This window comes from Hemiscyllium ocellatum, chromosome 33 (genome assembly GCF_020745735.1).
Source record: "Hemiscyllium ocellatum isolate sHemOce1 chromosome 33, sHemOce1.pat.X.cur, whole genome shotgun sequence".
Lineage (NCBI taxonomy): Eukaryota > Metazoa > Chordata > Chondrichthyes > Orectolobiformes > Hemiscylliidae > Hemiscyllium > Hemiscyllium ocellatum.
Window position 1 is genome coordinate 168,868 of NC_083433.1, and position 16,843 is coordinate 185,710.

A 16,843-nucleotide genomic window follows, 5' to 3' on the forward strand; every position below is an offset into this window, starting at 1 on the left:
TACTCCTATCTCTGGGATTACTAGGTATTACTAGGATTCGTATCCCTACTGGGATTACTCAGTTTACGTGGCCAGTTTGAACTATTGGGATTGGTTGGCCTGTTGGGATCTGTTGGCTTACTGGGATCATGAGAGGTACTGGGATTGGTCGACTTACTGGCATCACTGGGATCATTTGGCTTTCTGGGATCATGTGAGGCACTGGGATTGGTGGGCATTTTGGAATCACTAGAATTGGTCATCCAGTTGGCATCACTGGGATCAATTGGCTTTCTGGGATCGTGTGAGGCACTGGGATTGGTGGGCATTTTGGAATCACTAGAACTGGTCATCCAATTGGCATCACTGGGATCAGTTGGCTTTCTGGGATCATGTGAGGCACTGGGATTGGTGGGCATTTTGGAATCACTAGAATTGGTCATCCAGTTGGCATCACTGGGATCAATTGGCTTTCTGGGATCGTGTGAGGCACTGGGATTGGTGGGCATTTTGGAATCACTAGAACTGGTCATCCAATTGGCATCACTGGGATCAGTTGGCTTTCTGGGATCATGTGAGGCACTGGGATTGGTGGGCATTTTGGAATCACTAGAATTGGTCATCCAGTTGGCATCACTGGGATCAATTGGCTTTCTGGGATCGTGTGAGACACTGGGATTGGTGGGCATTTTGGAATCACTAGAATTGGTCATCCAGTTGGCATCACTGGGATCAATTGGCTTTCTGGGATCGTGTGAGACACTGGGATTGGTGGGCATTTTGGAATCACTAGAACTGGTCATCCAGTTGGCATCACTGGGATCAGTTGGCTTGCTGGGATCATGTGAGGCACTGGGATTGGTGGGCATTTTGGAATCACTAGAACTGGTCATCCAGTTGGCATCACTGGGATCAGCTGGCTTGCTGGGAGTAGTAGTTGCTGTGGAACTAGGGAATTCACTTGGCCTAGAGGATGAACTAGTATTACTGATGCTGGATTCTCTAAATGCAAAAGATTCTTCCAGATTTTTGTTACGCTCGTGAATTAAGTTCAGCATCGAGTCCAGTTTGATATTTTTACGATCTATCTCAACCTCCTCTTCCTCATTGTATGGTTCAACTTCACTGTCACTGTAACGAGGAGAGGACGCAGCGGAGAAGGATGGAGAAGGTGGGAATGATGTCGGCTGTGGATAGTGGAAACTCTGAAATAATGAAGAACAAAGATTATTGATCACACTAAGTAAATTAAAATGGTTCAAGAGGATCAATTATAAATATCAAGATCCTTTTACATTTTTACAAAATGATGTTCATGTATTTTTCACATTGAAGATCAACTAAAGGTCTTTTAGTATTTTTAAAATTTCAACCAGTTTAATCCACTTCCACTGCTTGGCCAGCTCTCTAAATTAACCCACTTCAATATTAATGCAGTTAAAAAATGATCAGGTATTATGTTTATTTTATGGGTGTACAGTAAAAAATGTCATAGTAACATAGAAAGCAGGAGTATGACTAGGCCACACAGCCTACCCCAATTGTGGTTGACGCTCTATCTCAATGTCATACTCCTGCTCTCTTCCCAACCCTTGACATCTTTACCTTCTCGAAATCAATCTTTCTTTCTTAAATATACTCAGTGTATACTCATCTATGCTAGAGAATTCCAAAGGTTCACCACCCTCTAAGTCAAGACATTGCTCCTCACGTTTGTCCAAAGTGGTTATCCTGTAACCTGAGAACGTGACCCCTTGTTCTGGCCTCTGCTGGCCAGGGAAACACCCTCCCTTTGACCAGCCTATTCAGCCCTATCAATTATGTGTTTTCAATGTGATTCTCTCTCTTTCTTCTGAAGTCCATGGAGTACAGGGCCACTTGGCCCAATATCTCCTCGTACTGCAAATCCACCACACCAGAAATCAATCTGATGAACCTTTGCTGTTTGCAGGTAAAGGGAGGCTGGGACATGGCAAGCCTTCAAAGCTGAGCTAATGAGATTCCAGAGACAGTATATTCCTGTTAGGGTGAAGGGCAAGGCTGGTAGGTGGAGGGAATGCTGGATGACTAGAGAAATTGAGGTTTTGGTTAAGATAAAGAAGGAAGCATATGTCAGGTATAGACAGGAGAGATTGAGTGAATCCTTCGAGTATAAAGGCAATGGGAATATACTTAAGAGGGAAATGATGGGAGGGTGAAAAGGGGACATGAGATATCCTTGGCCAATAGGGTTAAGGAAAATCCAAAGTGAATCCAACAAAGTACTCCTTCTCTGGCAAGTCTATCTATCCTTAAGTAAGGAGACCAAACTGCGCATAATGCTCTGGTATGGCTTCACCAAGACCCTGTGCAGCCAGAGTAAGATATCCTTGCTCCTGAACTCAAACCCTCTTGCAAGGAAGGTCAACATACCATATGTCTCCTCAATGGCTTGCAGCAACTCCATCTTTACTTTCAGTGACTGGTGTATAAGAACACTTGAGACCCTTTGTACATTCACCTTTTAAATAATATTGTACCATTCTGTTTCTCCTACCAAAGTGGACAACATCACATTTATCCATGTTACAGTGCATTTGTCACATATTTGCCCACTCACTCAACTTGTTTACACAGGTACTTGGAAATGCAAACATGAATATTACATTTAATTCCCTCATCAAAATAATTAATGTATATTGTGAATAGCTGTGACCCAAGCATTGATTCCTGTGGTATCGGCTTGTCACAATCTCCCACTCTGAAAATAACCCATTTATTTCTACTCTGTTCCCTGTTTCCTAACTGATTCTCAATCCATGCCAGATAATTACCACCAATTCCATGTGTTTCAATTTTGCAAAATAGCCGCGTACGTGGGACTTTATCAAAAGCTTTCCGAAAAACTAAGTATGCCACGTCTACTGGTTTTCCCTCATGAATTCGATGTCAATTGGTCTTTGTGCAGAGCTAACTGATCCAGACAGAAACAAATAACCAATTAGGATCCCCACATTTCAGGAAGGATGTGAGAATCGTTGAGAAAATCCCAAGGAGATTTACCAGAAAGATTGCAGGCCTGGGGGATTTTCATTACATTTTTACATTGCAGGAACAAGAAGAAAGGAGATTGAGGCAAGATTGGAAAAATGTCTACCATTGATTTAGAAGCTAGACAAAAAAAAGCTGCTCCTGTTGATTGATTGTGCAAAGACATGGGGATATTAAAAGTTCTAGGTATGAAATAATTGGGGAAATGTGTCACAGTCATGCAGTCACAGCAACAGGCCCTTCAGCCTCCCATGTCTATGCAGACCAATAAACACACTGACATTCACACTGGAAAAAGACAAAGACAATGTTGTTGAGGAGAATACTGAGATACAAACTACTAGACTAGACAGTATTGAGGTTCACAAGGAGGAGATGTTAGCAATTCTGGAAAGTGTGAAAACAGATAATAGTATTCTCTGGGAAGCCAAGGAGGAGATTGCAGAGCCTTTGGCTTTGATCTTTATGTCATCATTGTCTAATGGAATAGTGCCAGAAGACTGGAGGGTAGCAAACAGTGTCATAGAGATGTACAGCATGGAAATAGAACTTTCGGTCCAACTAGTCCATGCCAACCAGATATCCCAACCCAATCTAGTCCCACCCACCCACACCTGGCCAATATTTCTCCAAACCCTTCCTATTCATATACCCATCCAAATGCCTTTGAAATGTTGCAATTGTACCAGCCTCCACCACTTCCTCTGGTAGATCATTCCATACATAGAACATTACAGCGCAGTAGAGGCCCTTCGGCCCTCGATGTTGCGCCAACCTGTCATACCAATCTGAAGCCTATCCCACCTACACTATTCCATGTACGTCCATATGCTTGTCCAATGACGACTTAAACGTACTTAAAGTTGGTGAATCTACTACCATTGCAGGCAAAGCATTCCATACCCTTACTACTCTCTGAGTAAAGAAACTACCTCTGACATCTGTCCTATATCTATCACCCCTCAATGTAAAGCCATGTCCCCTCACGTTTGCGTCACCATACTTGGAAAAAGGCTCTCCCTGCCCACCCTATCTAACCCTCTGATTATCTTATATTTCTCTATTAAGTCACCTCTCAGCCTTCTTCTCTCCAATGAAAACAGTCTCAAGTCCCTCAGCCTTTCCTTGTAAGACGTTCCCTCCATACCAGGTAACATCCTGGTAAATCTCCTCTGCCCCTTTTCCAAAGCTTCCACATCCTTCTTATGATGCAGTGACCAGAACTATACACAATACTCCAAGTGCGGCCGCACCAGAGTTTTGTACAGCTGCAGCATAACCTCCTGGTTCCAGAACTCAATACCTCTATTAATAAAAGCTAAAACACTGTATGCCTCCTTAACAACCCTGTCAACCTGGGTGGCAACTTTCAAGGATCTGTGTACCTGAACACCGAGATCTCTCTGCTCATCTACACTACCAAGAATCTTACCATTAGCTCAGTACTTTGCATTCCGGTTACTCCGACCAAAGTGAATCACCTCACACTTGTCTGCATTAAACTCCATTTGCCACCTCTCAGCCCAGCTCTGCAGCTTATCTCTGTCTCTCTGTAACCTACAACATCCTTCATCACTATCCACAACTCCATCAACCTTAGTGTCGTCTGCAAATTTACTAACCCTACCCTTCTACGCCTTCATCCAGGTCGTTTATAAAAATGACGAATAGCAGTGGACCCAACACTGACCCTTGTGGTACACCACTGGTAACTGGATTCCAGGATGAGCATTTCCCATTAACCACCACCCTCTGTCTTCTTTCAGCAAGCCAATTACTGATCCAAACTGCTATATCTCCCACAATCCCATTCCTCCACATGATTTTATAAACCACTATAAACTCGCCCCTCAGTCTCCGATGCTCCAGGGAAAACAGCCCAGCCTGTTCAGCCTCTCCCTATAGCTCAAATCCTCCAACCCTGGCAACATCCTTGTACATCTTTTCTGAACCCTTTCAAGTTTCACAACATCTTTCCAATAGGAAACAGACCAGAATTGCCCACAATATTCCAACAGTGGCCTAACCAATATCCTGTACAGCTGCAACATGATTTCCCAACTCCTTTACTCAATACTCTGACCAATAAAGGAAAGCATACCAAACATTTTCTTCACTATCCTACCTACCTGCAAATCCACTTTCAAGGAGTTATGTACCTGCACTCCAAGGTTTCTTTGTTCAGCAACACTCTCCAGGACCTTACCATTAAATGTATAAGTCCTGCTAAGATTTGCTTTCCCAAAATGCAGCACCTCACATTTATCTGAATTAAACTCCATCTGCCATTTCTCAGCCCATTGGCCCAATTGATCAAGATCCCGTTGTAATCTGAGGTAAGCTTCTTCGCTGTCCACTACACCTCCAATTTTGGTGTCACCAGCAAACTTACTAACTATACTTCTTATGGTCACATCCAAAGCTTTTATATAAATAATGAAAAGTATTGATCCATGTGGCACTCCACTGGTCACAGGCCTCCAGTCTGAAAAACACCCCTCCAACACCACCCTCTGTCTTCTACCTTTGAGCCAGTTCTGCATCCAAACAGTGAGTTCTCCCTGTATTCCATGAGATCTAACCTTGCTAACCAGTCTCCCATGGGGAACCTTGTCGAACGCCTTACTGACAACCAAATAAATCACATCTACCACTCTGCCCCTCATCATCCTCTTTGTTACTTCTCCAAGAAGTTCAGTCAAGTTAATGAGACATGATTTCCCAAGCACAAAACCATGTTGACTATCCCTAATCAGTCCTTGTCTTTCCAAATATATCATAAATCCTGTCCCTCAGGATTCCCTCTAACAACTTGCCCACCACCAATATCAGGCTCACCGGCCTATAGTTCCCTGGATTTTCCTTACTACCTTTCTTAAACAGCGGCACCATGTTAGCCAACCTCCAGTCTACTGGCACCTCAACCATGACTATCAATGATACAAATATCTCAGCAAGAGGCCCAGCAATCACTTCTCTAGCTTCCCACAGAGTTCTGATCAGATCCTGAGGATTTATCCACCTTTATGTGTTTTAAGACATCCAGCACCACCTCTTCTTTAATATGGAAATTTTTCAAGATGTCACCATCTATTTCCCCACATTTACATCTTCTATGTCCTTCTCCAAAGTAAACACTGATGCAAAATACTCGTTTAGTATCTTGCCCCATCTCCAGCGGTTCTACACATAGACTTCCTTGCTCATCTCTGTGGGGTACTATTCTCTCCTAGTTACCCTTTTATCCTTAATGTATTTATAAAACACTTTGGATTCTCCTTAACTCTATTGGCCAAGGACATCTCGTGTCCCCTTTTCACCCTCCTGATTACCCACTTAAGTACATTCCCATTAACTTTATACTCCAAGGATTCACTCAATCTCTCCTGTTTATACCAGACATATGCTTCCTTCTTTTTCTTAACCAAAACCTCAATTTCTCTAGTCATCCAGCATTCCCTCCACCTACCAGCCTTGCCCTAACAGGAATATACTGTCTCTGGAATCTCATTATTTCATTTCTGAAGGCTTACCATGTTCCAGCCTCCCTTTACCTGTGAACATCTGTGTCCAATTAGCTTTTGAAAGGTCCTGCCAAATACTGTCAAAATTGTCCTTCCTCCAATTTAGAACTTCAACAGTTCGAATTGGTCTATCCTTTTCCACCTCTGTTTTAAAACTAATAGAATTATGGTCTCTGGCCCCAAAGTGCTCCCTCACTTACACCTCAGTCATTTGTTCTGCCTTTTTCTCAAGAGTATGTCAAGTTTTGCACCTTCTCTTGTAGGTACATCCACATAGAGTCATAACTGAATCAGAAAATGTTCTTGTATATACTTATCAAATTCCTCTCCATCTAAACCCTTAATACTGTGGTAGTCCCAGTCTATGTGTGGAAAGTTAAAATCCCCTACAATTACCACCCTATTATTTCATATAATCACTAGAGAATGTGGAATCAGGTCCTTTAGCCCAACAAGTCCACAGTGACCTACCCAGAAACATTCCCCCTATCCATTATTTACCCCTGACTAATGCACCTAATCTACAAATCCCTGAACACAATGGCCAATTTAGCATAGCCAATTCACCTAACCCGTGGGAGGAAACCCACACAGACATGGGAAGAATGTGCACGCTCAATACAGACAGTTGTCCAAGGCTGAAATCGAACCCAGGTCTCTGGCACTGTGAGGCAGCAGTGCTAACCACTGAGTCACCATGCCACCCACTATTCTTACAGATAACTGAGATCTCGTTACAAATTTGTTTCTCAATTTCCTGCTGACTTTTGGAGTATCTATAATACAATCCCAATAAGGTGATCATCACTTTCTTATTTCTCAGTTCCACCCAAATAACTTCCCTCGGTGTATACCAGCAACATTGTACCTCAGTACAGCTATAATGCTATTCCTGATCAAAAATGCCACTCCCCCTCCTCTCTTCCCACTCTCTTTCAATCCTTCCTGTAGCATTTGTATCCTGGAACATTAAGCTGCCAGTCCTGTCCATCCCTGAGCCGTGTTTCTGTAATTGCTATGATATCCCAGTCCCATGTTCCTCACCATGCCCGGAGTTAATCTGCTTTCCCTGTTAGGCCTCTTGCACTGAAATCAATGCAGTTTAATGTATCTATCCTACCTTGTTCTTTGCTTTGTCCCTGCCTGCCCTGACTGTACCAGTCTCAGATTGATTCTTTCCTCACTATCTCCCTGGGTTCCATCCCTTCCCCACCTTACTAGCTTAAATCCTCTCGAGCAGCTCTAGCAAATCTCCCGGTCAGTAAATTAGACCCCTTCAAATTCAGGTGTAATCTATCCTTCTTTTTCAGGTCACTTCTACCCCAGGAGAGATTCAATGATCCAAAAATGTGAATCCTTCTCCCATACACCAGCTCCTCAGACATGCACTCATTTACTCTATCCTCCTATTCCTACTCTCACTAGCTTGTAGCACTGGGAGTAATACAGCTATTACTACCCTCAAACATCTTTTTAAATTCCTGCCTAAATTCCTATATTCCCCCTTCAAGATCTCAGCACGGAGTGGCACGGTGGCTAGCACTGCTGCCTCCCAGCACCAGGGTCCCAGGTTCGATTCCAGCTTCAGTCGACTGTCTGTGTGGAGTTTGCACATTCTCCCCATGTCTGCGTGAGTTTCCTCTGGGTGCTCCGGTTTCTTCCCATAGTCCAAAGATGTGCAGGTCAGGTGAATTGGTCATGCTAAATTGCCCATGGTGTTAGGTGCATTAGTCAGAGGGAAATGGGTCTGGGTGGGTTACTCTTCGGAGGGTCAGTGTGGACTTGTTGGGCTGAAGGGCCTGTTTCCACACGAGGAAATTAAATCTAATCTCATCCTTTTTCCTTCCTATGTCGTCAATGACTCCTGCTGGTCCCACTCCCCTTTGAAAACATTCTGCACTCTCACTGTGATAATCTTGATACTGGCATCAGGGAGGCAACACAGCATTCTGATTTCTCACTGTGAGCGCAGAAACATCGGTCTGTGCCTCTGACTAAAGAGTCCCTATCATAATCAATCGCTTGGAATCCAACGTGCCCCTCATTGCGTTACAGCCAGTCTGGTGCCAGAAATTTGGCTGTTCTTGCTACATTCCCCTGACAGTCCATCACCTCCTACATGTTCCAAAACAACATACCTGTTTGAGATGGGGGTAGTCACAGGAGACACCTACACTACTTGCCTCCATCTTCTACCTTTCCTGGTGGTAACCAACCAACCTGACTGTATCTGCAGCTTTTCTCCCTTCCTATAACTGCCATCTATCACACCCTTAACTCCCATAAATCCCTCATTGCCTCTAACTGCTGCTCCAACTGATCCATGCAATATGATAAGATTCGCAACCAAACACATTTATTCCAGACATAATCATCAGTAATACAGAAGACCACATCACTCTACTAAAGGCCATCTTTGTACCTTAACATTCAACAGACCCATAAAATAGCACAGTCTTACTATTTTAAAAATCACTCCTCCAGGATAACTTAGTACCATTGCTTTATATTCTTAAATTTTAATCAAGAGACAGATCTCAATAAAACATATAACCAAAATAACCCACTCTACTCACTATTTAAAAAAAAGACAGCAAGGTTGCACTTAAAAACCATGCACTCATCTGCACCTGTGTGCGAACTCTTCCACACAGATTCCTCCAAGATCATCTGCGAATTTCCCTGTTTATTCATTTTTCTCAGATGCATTCCGATGTACAGAGATACTTGAACTCAAGCAGCAAAGGCAGTAGCTGTGCAGATTCACTGTGTCAGACAGTGGTGTAGGTTTCTTTCTCTCTCTCTCTCTCACTCTCTCTCCCTCCTTCCCCATCCACCCCATTTCCACCCCACCCCCTCCCCCCACTGACCATGTGGTCGCTATATTTGTCTCTCTTCCTCCTTTTTAAATTGCCATTGTTTTGATCTGTTTTTCCCCCAACGTTCCAAAACAATGCAACAGCTTATCAAACAGTAATTACTGTTCCTGGAATTCAAGGAAATATATTCCAAAACTTAAAATACCTCAAACAAGGATCGGCTCTTACAGCCACAATTTTTCCCATCCTCCATCTTGGATTACCCAGAATCCACCTCAGAAGAAAATTTTCTCAAGTCTCATCTAAACCACTTACTTCTTAAACTGATACCCTCTGGTCTTCTACATATCTGCCATGGGGACGATTCTCACAATCTACTGTATGGTTCACGTACAAAATTATGACTGGCAATCAGATTCCCCCTCAGCTTTCACTGTTTCAGGGAAAACAAACCCAACCTATCCAATCTCTCCTCATAACGGAGACATTTCATCCGAGGCAACATTCTGGTGAATCTCCTCCACATCCTCTCCAGTGTAATCTCATCCTTCCAATAATGTGCCAACTAAAACTGCACACAGTATTCTGTGGTCTAATCAATGTTTAATAAAGTTGAAACAAGACTTTCTTGCTCTTATTTTCTATGCCTCAGCTAATGAAGGCAATACAAATCTGTGATTATAGATGAGAAGTAATAATTTAAGACTTCACCCATGCCCACTGGCTCCATGAGCAGGTTACTCCTTTAGACTCTAATATGTTCTTACCCTGGTAATCTTGTTAGTCTTAATATACTTATAAAAAGTGTTGAGGTTTTCTTGATCCCATCTGCAAAAGATATTTTGTGGCCCCTCTTTATTTCCTTTTTAAGCAGGCTCTTACACACCTTTGAAAGACCACCCCTCCCCCAGTTCTAAACTAATCACACCTAACATATGGTTCCTTCTTGTTCTTAGTCAAACGTTTGATATACTTTAACATCCATAGTTCCTTTGCCCTTCATTCTTAGAAGAATTCTTAGAGGAAATCAGCTCTGATTTCTTACCGTGCTGCTTTTGAAATATTCCCACTTTCCAAATGTAGACTTATCTTGCGAGTAATTGTTCCCAGTCTATATTTGCCAGATCCAGTCTAACACCACCAAAATTGGCCTTCCCCCAATTTAGACACTTAACTTTTGCACTATCCTTAACCCTTTCATATTGATTTACAGAGTCAAGCTCACTATCCCCAAAATCTTTGCCCATTAAAACTTCAACCATTTGAGCAGCTTCATTTCCTAAGATTAGGTCAAGCACCGGCCCCTCTCTAGTTGGAGATGTACTGACACAAGGAGGTCTCCAGGATGCACTTCTAAAATTCCATTCCTTCCAATCGTTTCACACTAAGCTCAATGTTAGCAAAGTTGAAGTCCCCTGCAACTAAAAACCTGTTTCTCTCACACCTCTCTGTGATTTTCCTACATATTTGCTCCTCGATCTCCCTCTCAGTGTGGGAGGTCTGCAATATACAGAACAACCTCGATTATCTGAACAAGACAGGTGGGGAGTATTTTGTTTGGAAAACTGAGATTTCAGATAACAGATAGCGTTTTTACAGGATCTCAAGATCTTGCTTGGATAATCCGAAATTCGGATAATCGAAGTTGTTCTGTAATTCTAGTAAGGTAATCACCTCTTTTTTAAACTTCTAAGCTCTACCCAGATGGCCTGATTTAATTTAATGTCACATGTACAGAAATACAGTGAAAAGTAGTATTTTGTGTGCTACCCAAACAAATCATGCCTTATGTAAACACATCAGAGTAGCAGACCAGAATGCAGAATATAGTGTTACAGCTAAAGTGCAGAGAAATATCCACTCTAATCTATGAAGTCTAATATATAATTTGAGGACCCTTCTAGGATATCATCCCTCCTTATGCAGTGATGATTTCCTTTATCAATAATGCAATGTCTTCACCTCCCTTATTTCCCTCCTCTCCCACATGAAGACTGAAACTTCCTTACCCTGGCATGTTGCCAGTGTTGCCCTTCCTTCAACCATGATTCAGTGATTGTAACAATATTATATTCCCATGTGCTGATCAATGCTCTAAATTCATCTGCCTTACCAATCAAGTTCCTTGCATTAAAATAGATACAATTCAGCTTTCTAGAACTCACATGTGCCCTATCCTTGCCTCTTCTCCGCCAACTAGACTGTTCCAACATTCCTTCTGTATCTGATTGGACCTTGCTCACAACTCTACATCTACTCTGTCCCGTCTCCCTAAAATATTCCTAACAGCATAAGCAATGCTCCAGCAAGGATATTGGACTCATTCTGGTTCAGGAGCAACCCATGCAACTTGTACAGGTCCTACCTACCCTGGAAACTATCCAAGTGATTCAAGAAACTAATGTGCTTCCTCCTAGTCCATCACTTTAGCCAGATATTCATCTGACTTATCTGCCTATTTCTATATTCAATAGCAAATGGCATTGGAAGTAATCTAGAAATTACAACCTTTGTGGGCTGCCTCTTTAATCTACTACCTAACTCTCTAAACTCTTGCTACAAGTCGTTGTTTCTTTTATTACCCATGTTGTTGGGGCCGATATATACCACAACTGCTGGCTGTTAACCTTTCCTCTTCAGAATGTCCTGCAACCGCTCTGACACATCCAGATGTGGAGGGGGCGGGGGGGGGAACATACGATTCAAAAGGTGCATTTGCTGCCACAGAACCACCTCTCAGTTCCCCTTCTAATCGAGTCTCCAATCACTTAAGCTCTCCTGTTATTTTTCCTCCTCTGCAGCAGAGCCAACCGCAGTGCCACAAATTTGGCTGTTGCTACTTTCTCTAAAGAGACCACCTCCTTACAACAGTATCCAAAATGATATATCTGAGAGAAGAATGGCCATACAGGACTCCTGTATTGCCCTCTCATGCTTCCCAGTATTTTAGTGGTCACTTAATGCTTTTCTGCTGATTAACCCTTACTTGTGGGTAACCAGCTCACTAAACATGCTTTCTATAACATCCTCACCATCATGGATACTATCGAAAAGTGTGGTGCTGGAAAAGCACAGCAGGGCAGGCAGCATCCAATGAGCAGAAGAATCACACTTTGAGCATAAGCCTTTCATCAGGAATACCTTCACGGATATTCCACATTGAGTCCACTTGTACCTCCAGGCACTCCATGTGGCAAATCAGGAGTTGTAACTGATCACATTTCCTGCATATATAGTCATCACGGAGGCTTCCTGATTTGCCACATAATACAGGAGAAGCATGTCACAGGGCTGAATTTTCCTGACCCACCAGCCTGACAAATCAGTTGTGAAGAAAAATTTTATAAGAGCATACTGCCTTCAGGGATGATGAAAGCAAAGATTTCTAATCATTTAAAAATAAAACTGAGTAAGTACTTGATGGAAATGTATTTTCAAGGCTACAGGGATAGAGTGAAAAATTGGGACTGCGTGTTGCTCTATAGAGAGCCATCAGGAATTAGATGGGCAGAAAATCCTCCTTCTGTACTGTACTAACTCTAGGGACTGGACTCACACCAAACCAGTTGACTCTGGAGAGATTTTAAAATGGCAGACAGACTCAATTCTAAGTTTCCTTCCCAATTCCCACTTCCAGCACTTTTTCCTGGAGCAGGTTAAGGACAAGATTGCCTCTACGGTGCGCATATGCAGCTGCTCCAAGGTTCCATAGACAGTGTTCAGCATCAGATCACCAATCATGGCATTGATTTCTAACAGTTCCAGAGAAGTCATGTTGGTCTCAAAACATTAACTCGGTTTCTCTCTCCAAAGGTGCTGCAAGACCTGTGGAGTTTGTCCAGTCAGTCAGTTGGTCAGTGATCTGATTATCTACCAACCACTCACCAATCCCTCAGGTTAAAGCGTTCTAGCTCTAGAGTTAGGGTTGAGAACCCATAGCCACTATCCAAGGATCGGAAGCTAGTGGGAAATAACCAGGAGCTGAAAGAAGGGCTTTCAGAAAATATCAGGCACAAATAGAAGGTTTCAATCTGGAACTGTTTACAACCAGAAGTCAAATCCTGAAGTGTGGCACAATCAGACCCTGGTAACTGATTTAAAAATTCCAAAGGCTCCAGTTCTGCTTTTAGCTCCTTTTTCATGTTGTCAGTGTGGGTGTTGTTCATCTCTGCAGAGGCACCATGTTTGCTACTTGTTATAACACACACAGGTCACATTCTGCACCCTTCTCAAGCTGCTGCTGATTACTGGACAGATACGCATCCAAAAATGCTTCCAATACTTCTCACTTTTTATTCTATGATTACTTACGGCAGAAATCTCCGCTAGGTCAACAGAAAGGTCACTGGGAAAGGCTTTAGAAAGGGCTAAGAGTCTGGCATGGGTGTAATACTGAAAGAGATACAAACACAATTAAACAACACCACAACCCATACAGTTAACTAAGGAGACAAAGTTATGATCAAAGTCTGTCCAAATGGGACTTGATGTAATGTGCACACTATCAAATATGCTCACCAGCACCTGTCAGGGCATAAAAAGGTCAAAAACAGAAATCAATTTAAGAAAATATCTGGCAGATATCCTACCAATCCCCTAATGTTGATCAAACAGAATTCAGAAGGCCGAACCTTGGCAATGGAATAAAAAGTGAGGAGAATATTAACAAATCCCAGGAGGACAGCGATTGAGTGAAATGAGCAGGAGTATGGCAGATGCAATTTAACTCAGAGAAGTGTAAAGCAATGCACATTGTCTCTTTTCATTTTTCCTTCCAATGTGAAGAAAATGGTACAAATTTAAATTTGGTACTGTAATTCAGGGTGAATGCATTGATCCAGCATGTAAAATGACAACAGATGCTACCAGATCTGAGTTTGCTCAGCATTGTGTGTGTGTGTTTGTAAAACAACTCCATTCTTCCAGCCGCACAAATCATATTTTTGCATATACTCCGTCTATTGGTTACACCCCCATTTCAGCCAAAGCATGTTATATGTGCATTAACAGTCAGCCTCAATTTTCCACTCCACAAATAGATGTTTTATTTCATGCTGGTTTATAACTACTTCCTTATCCAATCTGCCCACTAGTCCCACAGTGTTTATCAGCTTCCTGGATCTCGCGTCACTGGTGAAACTGATGCCTGATGAGAGATGGTACCAGAAGGGATCAAAGGTCTTTACTAAACAAAACAATTGTTTTCTATGGTTCCTGCCAAATGAGTGCTTACCCGGCCAAGGTAGCGCCAGTCCAGCAAATCAGAGAGTCGCCCTGTGCGATTTCTCTGGATTATCCTTTGCCGTCGTGACTGTTGAGAGAAGCTGTAGAGGAACGAGGTTAACTGATTGCAGCACTCATCCAGGCTCTTAAACCGACGATCCAGAATATAGATTCCTATCAGAAAAGTATCAATATTCTTAGGTTAACTGACATCCCTCAGGCTGGGCCAATCAAGTTAAAGGTTTCTTGAATACCAAGTTAGCAAGTATCTTCTGGAATTCACTGATGTTTTCACTGAACTAATGCCTGACAATTAAGGGCAGCATGGTGGCAGAATCATTAGCACTGCTGTTTCACAGTGCTGAAGATCCAAGTTCAATTCCACCCTTGGGCAACTCCCCGGTGTGGAGTTTGCACGTTCTCCCAGCATCTGTGCGAGTTTCCTCAAGGTGCTCTGGTTTCCTCCCACAGCCCAAAGATGTGCAGGTTAGGTGGATTGGCCATGCTAAATTGTCCTGAAGTGTCAAAGAGCTGTGCAGATAGGTGGATCAGCCATGATACATGCAGGGTTGCAGGAACACAGTGGGTGTGGTGGTCTGAGTGGGGTGCTCTTCACAGGATCGGTGCAGACTCAATGGTCAGGTGGCCTCTTCTGCACTGTAGGGATTCAATGAATGCTGGAACTTACTATCTAATAGGATAGATTGTTTTCCCTGTCTCTGGTGCTTCCAGTTAGTTTAATTTGTCTAGACAGCAAAAATCAATACAACTCAGGGATAACAAAGGCAGATAGCACAATAAACATCAGAAACATGGCAAGTGCATCATAGAACTGCTGATAAAAGCTCACCATATGCAGAAGGGTCAGTGATGTGATGCTCCATGAAGCAACCAAAGCCGGACAAATTGGTAGAAATGCTAGGAATTCCCATAACTGTGCATTCCGCTGGGCGAAAAAGAATTATTCAGAAACACAATTAAAACAAAACAGACATGAAACATCATTTTTATACCCTAGCCCTATACTTTTTTATAAAATTTATGAATCTATCTTCATAAAAAAGTACACGAGTCAATAAATATTACAATAACAGTTCAACATCAATGGTTCTCAAGCACATAGTTCCTCTTTACTGGATACAAGAATGGTATAAACAGATAATAATCTTGGCAGTGTGCAGCTCCAGACTTGACACTGCCCCTCAATAGGCAGGAGCTGGATGCCCAGTAGTACTAGTGGTGAACTCAAGAGAGATACTCATTGGATTTCTCAGCCATAAAACCAAACTGACCAAATATCTGCCAGCTTCAATTATCAGCCTGTACTGAGTTCAAGATCTTTGGAGTGGTTCGTGGTTCAGTTCCATTCCTGATGCCTACTTGGGAACTATCTGCATCAATAGGCAGTAAGTGTACCCAACAGAGCCAGTAGCAGCCAGTGGATCAGGAATGAAATAACAAGCAGTTCCCAGAGTTTAGGACAAGTGGGATGGGGACTCTCAGGGCCAGAGATGATAGGGTCGGATAAGGCGACATAATGGTAATGTCAGTGGACTCATAATCCACGGCGCCAGGATAATACAATGCCATGAATTTCAATTTTCCAAGGATTCCTTGTTGATATCATCTATTTCTGCCCTGATTGGAAGGACAGTCATTCTCATCTAACCACCTGAGTTAAGCACTTTTTTGATCAGTATATACCTAGATTGTAATCATCAGAATTGAAGCCAATGGGCCCTGACAGAAAACTAAGTAAAGGACAGAACTGAAACTAATCTTTTATAAACATTTATTCACAGACACTCCCCTCCAACTGAAAAACCATGAGTGTTTTAGAGCCATAGAGATGTACAGCATGAAAACAGACCCTTCAGACCAACTCATGTTCTAACTCATCCATGCCAGCCAAATATCGTAAATTAATCTAGTCCCATTTTTCAGCATTTGGCCCATGTCCTTCTCAACCCTTCCTCCTGATATACCCATCCAGGTGCCTTTTTACTGCTGTAATTGTACCAGCTTCCACCACATCCTCTGGCAGCTTATTCATTACACACACCACCCTGTGTGAGAAAAAGTTGTCCTTTAAGTCCCTTTTAAATCTCGCCTCTTTCACCTTAAACCTATGCCATCTAGTTCTGGACTCCCCTATCCTGGAGAAAAGGCTTGTCTATTTATCGTATCCACACACACGATTTTATAATCCTCTATAAGATCATCCCTTAGTCTCTGACACTCTGGGGAAAACAATCCCAGCCTATTCAG

General features: G+C 42.6%; 1 protein-coding gene across 1 annotated transcript in view; it reads right to left on the minus strand.

Moving 5' to 3' along the window:
* Positions 1-20: 20 nt before the first annotated feature.
* Positions 21-16,843, minus strand: part of LOC132831169 (glycogen [starch] synthase, muscle-like) — a 90,301-nt gene continuing 73,478 nt past the window's right edge. Inside the window, exons 16-19 of the mRNA XM_060849179.1 lie at positions 15,426-15,521; positions 14,586-14,749; positions 13,664-13,744; positions 21-1,184 (exon numbers count right to left, since the gene is read on the minus strand). Coding sequence (XP_060705162.1) covers positions 21-1,184; positions 13,664-13,744; positions 14,586-14,749; positions 15,426-15,521 — 1,505 coding nt within the window. The remainder of the gene's footprint in view (positions 1,185-13,663; positions 13,745-14,585; positions 14,750-15,425; positions 15,522-16,843) is intronic.